Source organism: Miniopterus schreibersii (genome assembly GCF_964146895.1).
Source record: "Miniopterus schreibersii genome assembly, chromosome: 1".
NCBI lineage: Eukaryota > Metazoa > Chordata > Mammalia > Chiroptera > Miniopteridae > Miniopterus > Miniopterus schreibersii.
The window spans coordinates 52,772,402-52,787,770 of NC_138101.1; the positions used below are offsets into that span (position 1 = coordinate 52,772,402).

General features: G+C 39.8%; 1 protein-coding gene across 5 annotated transcripts in view; it reads right to left on the reverse strand.

Moving 5' to 3' along the window:
* FAM13A (family with sequence similarity 13 member A) overlaps positions 1-15,369 on the reverse strand; it is a 264,235-nt gene that overhangs the window by 39,487 nt on the left and 209,379 nt on the right. For all 5 annotated transcript variants that reach the window (XM_081157518.1, XM_081157517.1, XM_081157516.1 and 2 more), the window contains 3 exons: positions 14,832-15,018; positions 2,288-2,364; positions 1,895-1,937 (listed from right to left, as the gene is read on the reverse strand). In XM_081157518.1, coding sequence (XP_081013644.1) covers positions 1,895-1,937; positions 2,288-2,364; positions 14,832-15,018 — 307 coding nt within the window. The remainder of the gene's footprint in view (positions 1-1,894; positions 1,938-2,287; positions 2,365-14,831; positions 15,019-15,369) is intronic.

Genomic DNA, 15,369 nt, shown 5'->3' on the forward strand with positions numbered 1-15,369 from the left:
TCACAGCCCTTCATCAATACTGATGTCTTCCCTTCAGCGCAAGCAGCTCAGGCCTCTGCGAGTAGACACAGGACACAGGACCCCGCATCCCGTGGAGCGATGTCTTGTCTCCTCCTTTGGAGCAGCTCTGAGAGGAGGCGCAGGGAGCTTAATCTAGATTTTAACTCACTGCCTGACTATCTCCTGGCTGAAATGATGACGATGACAAAGATTATTAATAGCGAATGCTCAAGGAGTGCCAATAGGGGGCTAGGTACTGACTGGAAACTGCACATGGGCGACACATGCAATAATAATAGGTCCTGGCACGTAAAAAATGATTTGAGATTCTTTCCCCATGACTCAGGCATGGCCGCAGGAGCCAGCACAATCCCCAGGCCAGCTGAGTGCGGTGCGGATTAAGTTTGGGTGCCTGTTGGATTTATGAGTTAACGTTGTGAAGTGCATCTCTACCCTCTGATCTCATGAGGCATAAGGGGCGCAAGAGGGAGGAGCTGCGAGGACCTCTCCAGGAGGCTGGCAAAGCACTTTTCTTTAAACCAGTGTTCACTGGTATGAGAAGTAGGTGCTTGCTGCAGCGGAGGAAGAGAGCAGAGAAACGGAGAAAACCAGAGGAAAAAGAAGACAACACTGTCACAGGGAAACTGCTCTGAAAAGGGACAAGAGAAGAATGCCGACTTGTTGCCTGGATCCCGAGGAAGGCAGCTTGAAGGAGCTGGAAATAAGACGTGAGGGAAACGGCTCACAGCGGGGAGGTCGGGAGGAGGAAGCGGTCCCCTCCCATTGCCTGGCTGGGGTCGCGAAGCGAACACGACGCGGACTGAGCGGAGGGAACACGGGGAGCCCACAGCATCGGGCAGGGGATGGCCACCGACTTCCAGCAATTTTATGCCAACTTTTACGTGAATGTGCATTTTTCTAAGAAGAGGTCCACAGCTTTCAGACTGTAATCTGCTAGATTATAAAACTCTACAGAGGCAGGGGCTGCAGCTGTTGTTAAATCCCGGCTCCTAGCACAGTGCCTACACACAGTAGGACTCAATATAAGTTCTTGAATGAATTCATCAGTGAATTAGGTCAGTGCCCAACAAAGATTAGGAATCACTGGGTTAGAGGGAGAGTTCTATGCATAATTAATATCTCAAGGGTCAGAATCCAGGAATAGGTTGAGAAAAGCTTTAACTCTTGCCGAAAAGAAAACATAATAGGAATGAAGATGGAGTTGGAAGCATGTGGTGGTAGTAGATCACACACACACACACACACACACACACACACGAATGCAAAATGAAGGTGAGCACACTGAATGGGAGCCAGAGTGGGGAGCAAGGAAACCAGATACTTGGGTCATCATGGTGATGCCCTTGGGGACAATGGGGGTCAGGAAAGTCAGCAAAACTTTAAGATACAGACAACATAAGGGAGTTAGATATTTTTTCTATCTTGTTTACTGAAAATGAGACACAACTCAGAAAATGAATTGGATTTAGTAACTCAAACTGATTTTATGTTAATTTGAAAGTTAATGAGATAATCCACGTGAGAGAGCCATTAAAACTCACTGGATATTTTAATCACTTAAAAATGCCTAAAATCATAGAAAATCCAACTAGTAGCTTTGATTCTTTGTTTTATCTTAAGAAACACCTAAAGAGAAATCTCCATGCTACTGAAGTTTACCTGTGAAAGTAAAAAAAATAGAAAAAGTAAAGAAATGGAGTTCTTACGATTCCTCAAGTAATCTTTATGTCTTGGTATTTACCTTTCTAACCAATCACAGTCCTGTCACTTAACCTTGTTATCCCTTATTGACAGACTAACAAAGCTTCACAGTTACTCTCAGGAATATAGAACAGTCCTGTCACAGTCACAGTCTTATTTGTTAGCTACTCACCTCAAAGCGCTGGGTGTGCCCACTGTCTTTTTCATTTTCTTTGCTACAAACAACAAAGTATCATAAAATGTCAATCTGTTTTATAACAATGCTTTTCACCCATTGAAATCATGATTTAATTTATTTTAAAAGTTGGCTGAGTAGCTCTATATAAAATTCTTATAAAATTCAAAAACAAAACAAAGGGTAATAAAAACAAAAGTAGAAACACAAACATGACTATGGTATTTGCTTTTAATAGCACCAGAGTAGATTTTTAAATTCTAAGTATTTTCCTTGCTATAAAATACTGTTGGTAAACATATAGTTCATTAATTCTAGTCTTTTTAGTTCTTATAATGCACATTGCATTAAGTAAAAAAAATCTATTCATACTCTTAGAAATAAAATTACCTGTTATCCGACATCAGTTCGACATCTACAGGTCTAGCCCTCTCTTGAGATGGTGTGGTGTTGAGACTTTCCATATTCTGTAACAAAACAAATAAATCATTGGTTGCTCAGTAGAAATGGTAAGAAATATGTAACAGCATACTCTCTATTCTTTAAAACAGAAAACTTAGATAATATGTAGATGTAACTAATTCTAGTCCTCATATTTCCATGTTTGTTAAAACTGGTAAAATTATGACAGCTTAGTATACATTGCTTGCAAAAAGTGTATGTTAGATTTTATCATTTCTTTAACAAAGACACCTGACAGCATCATAGAAATGGATACTGGGCCCTATAATGTCCTTATTAGGTAATATCCACATTTTATGGCTAAACATAGCAAAACCCAGGTTGCCAGAGTATGAGGATGGCATTAGAACTAGAATTGAGGAATCTGACCTTGAATCTAATCAGAAACTGATGTAACATTCACTGCTTATTTAAATACATATTGCCAATATGATCTGGGGTAATATATACCTAAGCTATAAAGGTATCCATAAAAAGAAATGGGGTTAATTCAAGAACCTTTCTGCAATGTTTAATGTTAATCTTTATATTTGCTAAGATGGAAAAATACAAACGGGAAACTTACTTTGAATAGCATGTATTTCATGCTGAACAAGAGGGCTTAATGCTTATCAGGAGGCATATCGGTAAGATTTTTTGACTGCCTCTGTGAATACCAGCCAATGCTTTCTACAAACAATTCATATGACTAAGCACAGAATAAGGAAGCATTCCTCATGAAGGAAGATTATAAATACGCAAACAAGAGCACATTTACATTTAGTAGACTCAAAAACATAGCTGCCTTGGATACCACTGAACTCAAAGATTCATATCTGCATTAAAAGGACATTAAGCACAATTCACCTATTCTGTGTCACTGAAATAACAAGCATGTATTGAAGCAACATGTACTCATCTACATATTTATAAGCTCCCATTATGAAAAACCCTTTTACAAAGTAAATTTGATTAAGGATCATAATAATTCCATGAAATTGACATATATTAAAAAAAACTCCAAAAAAATAAACATAATTAAGATAGAAAACAAATCTTTGGCTTGGTAGATGGATGAATTATTTTTCATTTATGTTGGTTTGGCCAACTTGTCTAGAATACTTAAAGTTGAAAATCCTAGGCTCCATCAAAGAATAGAAACAAAGGAAAACAGCATGATATAATAGTTACAATGATGGCTCTGCAGTCAGAATGTTTGGGTTTGAATCCTAGCTTCATAATTTGCCAACCATATGATCCTACTTGACCCTCAATTTGCCCATCTGGAAAATGGAGATGTCAACAATACTTAACACAGGATTAAATAAGATAATACATGTAAAAGCACTAGAATACCTGGTACATTTAATAAATATTAGTTGTTGTTGATATTATTATTATTTCTAAAACTATGAAACCTCCAAGGGAAATATTCTACTACTATTTGTCCATAGTTAAGACTGTCCCAGGAACTGTTCCAGGAACTGAAAAGACAGTGTTTGTGTTGGCTACTGGACACTGATTTACATGCTTAGATAATTTACACAGTTAGATAATTTTAGAATAAATCTGAGAAATTAAAAAAATTATGACAATTATATTCACATTTTTATACCTCTAAACCTTAAGTAGTTTAGGTTAGAAGAGGCTTCTTTAAAATGGCTCTCATTGTATCAAAGCAGAATTGCTCTTATAACCTGCATGTGATCTTCCTGATAAAGAGAGATATATCTATGACAAAGCATCTTTGTTTGTTCTCATTGGTAATCTTCAATAGTTTATCAAAATCTTTAGTGTAAGATCTAGTGTAATAGTATTAGGTTTTCCTAAAGTTCTGAAACATGAATTCTTAGAGAAAATACACCAGTTACCTTCAGATCATTTTAAAAGAGTCCATGAAATCCATTTACAATGATATACAAATGACTGTTTCAAAAAACACAAAAATCTTTAGATTACGGCTAAGAAATATTCAGAAAATGAGAACACAAAATAAACCATAATAACATTAGACAAATTTAAAGATATTTCAGTTAGGAGACTGATTTTTTTCCTGACAGAAAGAATCAAGATATAATTGATACAGGTTTAAAAAATAAATGTTTTTTTATTGATTTCAGAGAGAGGAAGGGAGAGGGAGAGAGAGACAGAAACATCAATGATGAGAGAGTCACTGACCGGCTGCCTCCTGCACGCCCCCCACTGGGGATCCAGCCTGCAACCCTGCATGTGCCCTGACCGGGAATCAAACTGTGACCTCCTGGTTCATAAGTCGATGCTCAACCACTGAATCACACCTTCCAGGCTAATTGGGAATTACGTGTGTGTGTGTGTGTGTGTGTGTCTATATATATATATACATATATATATATATATATATATATATATATTCTCAAAACATCTCTCTCTCTCTTTCTCTCTCTCTCTCTATATGTATGTACAAAGATAGATATGTTATACAATAGAAAGCTTTGCAAAAAGGAGTTGAAAATGTGAGAAAGTTTAGCTGATCTCCAAGGTTAAAACAAGTCATAACTTCTTCAGCCTCCTCCCACACCCTACTTTTTAAAAAATGTCTGGTCCATATGTTTAAGAACTCCCCAAGGATCTGAGTTTTTATAGATGAAACTGATAAATGGTGACTTTCAATACTGCTCAGTATTCCTCTGTAAAGCTTTATAATAATTCCAATTTCCATGTTGTCCTCCACACATTAGAGGCTGTTGAATATTCATGGTGTGCTTTCACAAAGCAGCGTGCAAGTACACAGTGTTCCTTTGCTAAGGTGGTTGGGCTGCCCTCCTATACCTTTTGGAAACAGGGACATGTGAAGAATGTGTTACAATTGGCAAGCTACCTCAATTTTTTTGGAATGAAACTAACAAGGGCAGTAGAGATCTGAGTACAGTAACAAAAATGCCTACTTCCATGGGTGCAAAATGTTTTATAAATTCTGACTTCCCCTCTTTGCCTAAAGTCTAGGGAGGGAAAATGAAGGACTTTCAAATGTTCTGTAGTTGTTAATAGTACTTGTCTTATGGGAAAATACTGGCTCAATGCTTTTTGATAGTTTTGAACTGTTTTATGTCCAAAACACTTCTCTAGGTGTGATCAGAGTAGTTCATTAATGTTTTCATTTATTAAAGGTTGAAGTTAATAGAATTCTTACAAAAATGTTTTATTGCATTAATTTTTAATTAGCCTTCTAAAGTTGAAATCTTTTAAATAAGAACAGATTATGACTTTAAATATGATGTAATGAAATTGTTGCTTGAATTGCATTAAAAAAGATCAGGTAAAGCGTTGTCTATAATCCAGAAAATTTAGTCTCATATAAGTCCTACCAGTGACTTTCAAAACACACAGCTTTGCTATGATAGAACTTATTCGAACAATTTTGGGGTGTCAGAAGGAACTGAAATCTAAGAACCACACTTCTAAATTATAAAAATAACCTCAAATTTAAAAAAAGCAAGAGCCTCCAAAAAGTTTTAGACTGAGGAATTTATTTTCAGTCCTTCCCCTGGGTACCCCCCACCACCCCGCCTCTATTTTGGCGTTGAAGCGGGGCTCAAAACCTGTTTGACCACTGAAGCACATGAAACCACTTGGAGTGAAAACAAATTTGTCTTCTAAAACTATAAAATGCTGACAAAGCCTTTACAGAGGACACCGGGGTAAAAAAGCGCGTTTTCTCAATATACAAACAGCTCAGTCTGAAGGCTACACGGAATGCTGCTAGTCAAAACAGGTTCATTATTCTAACCTTGAGCTCCGAGAGAAGGAGAAGAGCTGATACATTCTCATTAACAAATGGTGAATGGCAGGTCTGAATTTCTTTCTGTGCCCTTTTGTACATTTTATGTTTCACTGCTTAAAACTGTAGAACGTTAATCCATATTCAAAAATAACTACCGGTACTGTAAGAAGACGTCTGTGGAAGAGCTTGCTAGCTGTCCACCCCAGTCCACTCTACTTTTCTGCCACAGTGATGAAGTAGCCACGTGCCCAGCAACAACACGTTTCCCGGCTCCTCTGCAATGAGATATGGCCACGTGACCAGCCTGCCTCTTGAACATGACGTGAGAAGCGATGTGTGTGGCTTCCAGACCTGGTCAATAAACTCACCCACCTACCAGGTATGTTCTTTGACATTCAGTCTCTCTTTCTGTGAGCTGAAAGGGAGATGAGAACCACCAGAGTGCCCTGGAGGCTACTTGCTAGAGATGGCAGAGAGGCAATTGGCCTGGGTCCCTGAAAACCTGTATGGAGCAAGCCCTCTCCTCCTCTCCCTAACCCTAAACTCCTGCTTTAGATTGTCACAGGAGAAAAAACTTTCACTATCTTCAAGGCATTGTGTTTTGGGTCTTTTTGTTACACAAGTTACCCTAAGCAATATGGCAACCATTCATTCACTCGTTTTCCTCCCCAACACATTTTTAATGAGCGCCTAACTAGCTGGGCACAGGGGTGCATGGTGAACCAGACAGACACCTGCCCTTGCCGTTGCGACTTTTGTATTTTGGTTATTGCTCCAACTGTAGTTTGCTACACTATTTATCTTACCTTGATTTCTATAATATGTTCCATCTGAATACAAACGTTGAATATTAATTAACAAAACAAAATTCAAGGCCAGGACATTCTTTTCTTACTCAACAGAATACAAAGAAAATGAATCTTAGATGTGTGTATAGACATGGTGAGATTAAAAAGTGAGAAGCTGTGGTACATTTACCCAATGGAATACTACTTGGCCATAAAACGAAGGAAATCTCACCTTTTGTCACAGCATGGATGGACCTAGAGAATATTACACTAAGTGAAATAAGGCAGTCACAAAAAGACAAATACCATATGATTCTTTTTACATGTGGAATCTAATGGACAAAATAAACAAACAAACAAAATAGAAACAGACTCACAGATGCAGAGAACAGACTGACAGCTGTCAGAGGGAATGGGGTTGGAGCGCTGGGTAAAATAGGTGACCCTGACAGAACGGTGGTTACCAGGGGAAAGGGGCGTGGGGCAGGTGGAAGAGGGTAAAGGGGGGATAAGTGGTGACTGACGGAGACTTTGGGTAGTGAACACACAATGATGTTTTACAGAATTATGTACTTGAAACCTATATAATTTTATTAACCAATGTAAACCCAATAAATTCAATAAGAATATTTTTTAAAAAGTTAGAAGAGGATTCACTTTTCTTAGATGAGGAGTAGACTGTGGTTGGAACACAGGGACAGATCTTTGGTGCTCATGAAGGAGGCACTGGGGGAAAACCATTCAAGTTTCTGATGAAACAGTCTTTTAATCAAAGTCATTTGCTATCAAAGCTCTGTGCTTGTCCACTAGATCCCATCCCCTATCAATTACTGGAACAGTGATCCTACAATGGGTCCCTTTCTCTTGCCTCATCACTTCCCCCTCTTTTTCGGCATAACTTATACTTTGTAATATCCCTGCCTTTTAAAAAGATTCTCTTAATCTTGCATTGTCTCCAGCTACTGTATCATTTTTCTTCATTTCCTCCTAAATTTTCTTGAACCCATCTAAGGAGGCTTTCCCTCCCTTTTCCCACCAAAATAGCTCTAAGCAAGGTAGAGGTGGGTTAGCAAGAAATTATCACTTACCATTCCAATTTCTCTCTTCTGATTTTCTCTTGACTGGAATCTAATAAGGCCCTTGCCCCAATACTGCACTGGAAATTGCTAGCTGCTTTCTCTTAATCTCCTTTGCTCGTACCTTTCTTCCACCTATCCTCTATATGTTGGGGTGTCCCAGGGCATAGTCCTTGAACCCCTCCTCTTTGCTCATTCCCTAGGGGCCAGCTCAGGCTATCTCAAGGCTTTTAAATACCAACTGTGCCAAAGACTTCCAAACTTATTTTGTCTCTCCCCTAAACTCCAGATTCACATGCGTAACTGCCTGCTTGACTTGTTTGCTAATAAATATCTCAAGCTCGATATATCCAAATGGTTAATCCCCCCTCACTTACCCCCCAAGCAGTTGCCTCCCTCTTAGTAAATGGCACTCCATCCTTCTAGTCACTCCAAAAGTCTTGGAGTCATCCTGCACCCCTCCCCCGCCTTGTCACATCCCAAATCCAACCTAGATCATCCTCTTGGTTCTACTTCAAAATACATCCGCAGTCTGACCATTCTTACTACCTCCATTGCTGTCATCCTGGCCTAAATCGAGTATTATCTCTTCCTTAGATGATGTCAATTATTGTGCTTTAGTTCCTGCTTTAGTTCCTGCTCACCCCTTACCACCTCTGGGCTATTCTTAACACAGTAATCCTTTGAAAAGGTCCATCAGAAAATGACTTTCTTCCCTTTAATCCTCTGATGGCTCTTCATCTCACTCAAGGTAAATGCCAAAGACCTAAAAATGGCTCCAAAGTCTTAAGTGATCACGACTCTCGCTTTGTCTCTGGCCTCACCTCCTAGAACGCTCCTCCCTCCGCTCTGTTCCAGCCACAGCAGCCTCTTGGTTATCCTCAAAGGCTGAGCCTCACTGCCCCCTCCGCCCGGATGGCCTCCCTCAGGCTCTCCTGATGGCTCCCGCCCTCACCTCCTTCAGGTCCCTGCACAAGTATTATTCCCAGCGAAGCCTGACCTGAGGACCTTCACCTATACAACATCAATCCTTAATCTCCCATCCTTCCTACTTTATTTACCCAGCTTCGTTTCTCTCCACAGCATGTATTGCCACCTGACTGCGTGTTTACTTGTTTCTCTTCTGTCTCGTCCTTTGAAAATGCCAATTTCATGAAGGCAGAGGGTGTGTCTGTTTGATCACCTGTGTGTTCCTAGTGCCTAAATGGCGCCTGTCAAATAGGCTTCTGTTGTATGACTGAAGGGATGAATAATTTTAAGTCTGTGGTTCACAATGTTGGCTTCTTTACATGATGTTGATACCACACAGAATCACTGTCATGCAGTTCTGACAGTTCTTGCTGAGGTTTGCAGCACTGAAGAGCTGACAATTCTGCATTCGGCAGATGTTTGTTTTGGAGGAGCAGGTAATACGGTCTGAAGGTGGGAGAGGGCAGAGGGTGGAAGTGTGGAGATACGCTGGGTGGCTGTTTCAAGGTTCCAGACTAGTTAGAATTAGGGCTTCAGCCATGTAATGGCCATACAAAGAGCAAAGGGTGACATACATAACATTTTTACAGTAGAGTCAACAAAATCTGACAAATTATTGAAAAGGGGTAAGAAAAAGGACTTAGGAAATGACTAAGAAGACGGTGATCTGATAAACTCAGATGGGTATCTTGAGTGAAACGAGATCAGAGAAAAAGTAAGTTTGGTTTTAATATGTTGACTTTGAAGTCCTTTTAAGGTGAACTGCAGAGAGCATCAATTAAATGTTGGTTTGGGTCCTAGCCAGTGGTGCCCAGTGGTTAGAGCGTTGGCCCAAGGACTGAAGGGTCCCGGATTTGATTCTGGCCAAGGGCATGTACCTCGGCTGCAGGCTTGATTCCTGGCCACGGTTGGGGCACATGCGTGCGGGAGGCAACCAATCGATGTGTCTTTCTCATATCAATGTTTCTCTCTCTCTCTCTCTCTGTCTTTCTCTCTCTCTCCCTCCCACTCTCTCTGAAAAAGCAGTGGAAAAAAATATCCTAGGGTGAGAATTTAAAAAAAAAAATGTTGGTTTAGGCCCTGGCTGGTGTGGTTCAGTTGGTTGGAGGGTCTTCCCGTGCACCAGAAGGCCGTGAGTTTGATTCCTGGTGAGGACACACGCCCAGGTTACGGTTCGATCCTCAGTTGGGGCGTGTATATGGGAGGCAACCGATCAATGTATCGCTCTCACATCTATGTTTCTCTCTCTCTGTCTCCTTTCCTCCCTCCCTAAAATCAATAATTTAAAAAAAAATGTTGATTTGGAAGTCATTTGACATTTGACACCACGGAAGTGGAGACGCTCTCAGATAAAGTGCTGATGGAAGAGAGATGAGGCAAATCTGGGTGACATTCACATCTAAGTATGCCTTGTGGGAAATTAGCCAGTGAAGGATATAGCAAAGAAAACAGTCATTGTGGTAAGAGGACAAGGACAGGTCACCATCGCAGAGGTCAAGGGAGAAGGAGTTCTGAGAAAAGGGGACAAAGTATCAAGCTCCTCAGGGCTGGAGGAGGCCAAGGATCGAGCAGACGTCACAGCACAAAGGTCTCAGAAAGGTCAGTCCCAACCGCAGGTCGGCCCGACCAGTGACAGGAAGGAGGCAGCTTCTTCGGAGAAGGGAGGGTAGAAGCCTGACTACAGGGCGTGATAAGCAAGCATGGAAAGAACTGAAAATAAAATGTTCAAAACATCTGATGGCAAAACGAAGGAAAGAGACTGGAGAGCAGAGCAGAGGGAACAGAAAGGAACTTAAATATGTTCCTGTTTTCAGTTTTTTCTGTGGTTTTTTTTAAAGCATATTTCATTGCATTTAAATTTCACAAAAACCTGCAACGAAAATATTAATATCCCTGATTTTACAGATGAAAGAATTGAAGTAACTGAGTAACATGCTCACTTGCCATATCTATCAAGTGATAAACAAAGTAGCAGAGGTAAAATTATTGGATACAATGCATGACTAAGTAATGGTTTTTGATTCAAACTGTTAAATTGTGCTCTAGAGAGAAAGTTTTGAGAGATATAGAGACAGTGTCTAGGCCAACATAAATGAGACAATGAAGAAAGCAATGAAAAGTAAGTACGTGTGTGCATATGTTTGTATATATACATGGGTGGGGGGTGGGGAGATGAGTGTAGAAAATAGAATTTCCAAAGAGACTTCTTAACCTTAGAGGTTAACCTCAGAATTTAGAAAAAAAACATTTTATCATTTGACCGGTAAGAAAAGAAAATGAGTGGAGATCTAGAGAAATTTTGAAGTGGGAGTGAGGAAACTTGCTGAAACACAAGCCGGCTATCTAAACTCTTCAAAGTAAACTGGCAGACAGGTTTCCTTCTAAGAGAGACTGAGGGCACAGGCGTGAGCTAGTTTAAGGAGACAGGAAAGGCTGAGACTGTGGCAACAGAGATAAGGCAGAGCTCTACCACCGCTAATTTTCAAGCTCTGAACTGTCTGTAGTCTCTTGGTCTCTGCTGGTCATGACAGCCTTGAGAGATGAAAGGACAAAGGGGAAAGTGCCCAGACAGTTCCCACTTCAGAGATTCCAAATCTGCAAGATGCTTTCTGAGGTCTACAGCACATTCTCCTCTTTGGCTGTGTTGTGGCCTGGTGAGATCACTATGAAATTTTTACTCACTGTCTTCAGTGACTCTCCTCTCATTTTCTCTGGAAAATAGCTTTTGCTCCCATCTCTCCACCAAAATTGCTCCTATGAAGTGTTCTTCAGTGTGCTAATTCAAATTCAGTCTTCTACTTTTCAATCATCTGACCTTTTCTCCAACTTGAGATACTTGGTTCGCTTAGTTTCCAAGAAGACAAACTCACCTCGTTTTTCTTCCACTTTGCTGGCTGCTCCTCCTTAAGTCTTTTCCACCGGTATCTTTTCATCTCCCCATCCTCTAAATGGTGGTATGCCTCAGGCTCACAGTCCCCAGGCCACTTCTCTTTTCTGTCCACTCTGCTCCCTTGGTTGCTCATCCAGTATACTGGTTTTAAATAGCCTCTATCTGCTGATGACTCCCACACTGTATCTCCAGCCAGGATAGCCTCCCTAAACTGTAGGCCCAGAAATCCAGTTGCCTCCCTTTTCTTAGATATCTGATGGGCAGTTCAATCTTAACATGTTCAAACCTGAACCCATGATATTATCCCCAAAACTCCTGTCTTCTCCATTTCAGTAAACTGGTAACACAAATCTAGTTGTTCAGACCAAAAGCACTGGAGTCTCTCTGACTCCTCTATCCCCACAGGTAATGTCAGGAAATCCTGTCAATTCTACCTTCAAAATGCACCCAGAACCCATCTACTACTTCATGACTCCTGCAATATACCACTCTAGGAGGAACCATTCATGTTTTAGTTGATGTGAACAGTGCCCCCTGGAGTAGTGCAGTGTACAGCCTGCAAGGCAATATGTGCCGGCTCTGGTATCACCTAAGTTCAAACCACCATCATCTCAAACCTAGATGATAGCGATGGTTTCCTACTGCGGTTTCCCTGCTTCTGCCCACTTGTCTATTCTTAAGGTAGCAGTCAAACCAAAGTTCAGTGAGTCAGATCACCGTTCTACTAGGCCCTCCAGTGGATTCTCATCTCACCCAGAGTAAAGGTACATCCTTACAGTGATCTCTGAGGCCGACTTAATCTTCCCTCTCTCCTGTTACCTCCCTCACGTTGCTGGCTCTCTTTCAGCCACAAGGGTGTTTTTGTGGTTTCTTGAACAATCCAGGTACATTACTGCCTCAGGGCCTTTGCTGTCTGCCATTATAGTATGTACCCCGTTGGTTGGCTTCCTCACTTTCTCTTGGTCTTTCTACTCAAATGGTAAATTCTTGGCATGCCTTCTCTGACAATGCTATTTAAAATGGCATCCCTTGCCCCCTCCCAATTCCTGGCCCCATTTCCTGCTTTACTTTTCTTTCCAGTAGTCATCACTATCTAGGAGAGCCTACGTTCTTATTTTTCTTGGTTACTGTCTCTTTCCCCTATTAGAATGTAGGGCTCCACGAGAGCGGCAATTTTTGTCCGCTTTTCTCACTGTTGTATACCCAGGATACTTCCTGGCACATGGAAGGCACATAATTATGTACAGCACCTTTGCCCCTAGCTATAGAAACAAATGTTTAGTCGGGTGCAAAGCACTTGACAAGAAGGAGAGAGAGATTTTGAAAGAGGGTCAGTAAAGTAAAATTAGAAGATTAAAAATAGTGGGAAGTTCACAACTCAACTTTCAGGGTGCACTCTGAATACTAGTCATTGTTATGTTCTCCGGCACTTAGCTTTGTGGCTACCCGTGAAGACTAGATTTAAAAATTCATAAAATACGAGAGTTAGAGAAGATCTTAGAGAACACCCTCACCTTATAGCTGTGGAAAATTTCTCTAAGTTGTGTTGATAGGATTTTAAATTATTCATTGCCACAAAGACATGCCCAGTATGCTCACTTACGTTAACGTGTGCCATGGCCGATCCGGGAATGTGGAAACCGGCAGCTAGGGCGGGGCTCTCCCACCCAAATAAGTTTTTAAACAAAGACTATGCCCATAGTTTTTCTCAATCAAACACGTATTTTAAGAAATAAATGTACTTTTCCACTTTTATTAGCTATTACAACCTAAATAATTTAGGAGACTGTTCTTGGTGGGGAAAAAATTATCAGTGGGTTCAGTTCAGTGAAAGGATTCAAACAGAAGTGCATTCTTTTCAAAGAAGCAAGAGTTACACTGTTAGTCACAGTAATTCTCATTGGCAGATAAACAAATCATGGGCCAAATAAAGAACTAATGAAGTTAGTAGAATTTTTTTAAAAAATTTACTTTTCCTCCCAAATAAGAATCAAGTTAATATTAAATAACTTTTACTGTGTAGTGATTCCAGGGCTTAGATGCATTATTTGGAGAACTGTGTCAGACGCTGGTCTGAGGTAAATGATTGCTCTGTCCACCCCAGCTGATCAGTTTACTTCTAGAAACAGAGTATGAAGACATTGGGGAAAAAAACAAAAGAAGCATGCTTTTCCTAGATTTGCATTGAGGTATATTTTACTGAGGGCAAAATGGGGAATCTTCTGTGAGCACGTGCAGAAAAAAATAAAAAAATAGGTGGCCCAAAACTTTTGCTAAATGTATGGAGCTAAATATATGTACCCAGCATGGAGCTAACAACTGGTCAGAGTTCAAGTAGATCAGAGAAGGTACACACTGAACAGTGAGAATATATTCCCTATTTTTATTAGGAACCCCTGTTTATGTGATGTTACAAAATCTACCTTCACTTTATTTTTGGTAAATTTTTTTTAAACTGAAGAGAATTAGCAGACAGACTTTGGTTCCGCTTTTCAGAGAAGCTGAAGCATACACAAAAAAGGGTGATGTATATTAATTGTTAAAACAAATAATCATTTAGTCATTGGCTGAAATCACTTGTAAAACTTATATAACAAATTAATGATCCAGGTTTCAGGTCTGAGGTAACCGTGTAGGAGATTAGTTGTTTTGTGTGTCTAATTAATTTGGAAGAAAATACCTGATAGAATATAGATTTGAAAACAAATTTCTGAACATGAAAACAGTTGGTCCTCACTTTAAGTTCATTCATTAAAAGTTGTTTTCTACATATTCATACAGACAAGAACATATAGAATGGGGAAAAATAAAGACAAAGGCAAATTACTGAATATAAATGAAATACAAGTACGTATACTTAGTAGCTCTAAGGTCTCTTTTAGAACTTGTATTTTATAATTCTGTAAAACTCAAGACTGAAATTATTATTTATTTTTTACAAAGCAAGGAAAAGAGGTATCATATTTCCTAACTGGCCACAAGTAAAAATTTTATAAAATTATTCACTTACCACAAGATCATCTTGATTTTCACTGAGATCAGAAAGTTTGGAACTGGATTTCTGACGTTTAGGTTTGCTCCTCTCTCCAATATAACCAGAAGTATTTTCATGTAAATTTTCCACTTCCTGAGCATTCAAAATACAATCATCAAGGTGGGTGAAGCCAGAAGGAATATTTTCTTTGTTGGTAAGTCCCCTAGAATTGAAAGAAAATTATCTTAATTGTATTTTAAAAAGTAAAAGGGACATTTCAATGAGACTGCCACTGCCTCACACAGGAGTCAGAAGAGTGCCTAGAAATTTGTTTGCATCTTTGATCAAAATCTGCACAGACTGCCACTCCTGAGTCCTCTTGGTGCCAAATAAATCACACTAAAAGAGAAATTATTCCTAGAGGCAAATTGGCAAGGGCTGTGTTTCTAGCAATAAACAACTTTTGTATTTGTACCAAAAGTAATTTGTATTTAAACAGGAAACTAGTGCAAGCCAACAAAATAATTCTGCCCCCTCCCATATACATGTATACACACACACACAAATCTTACAC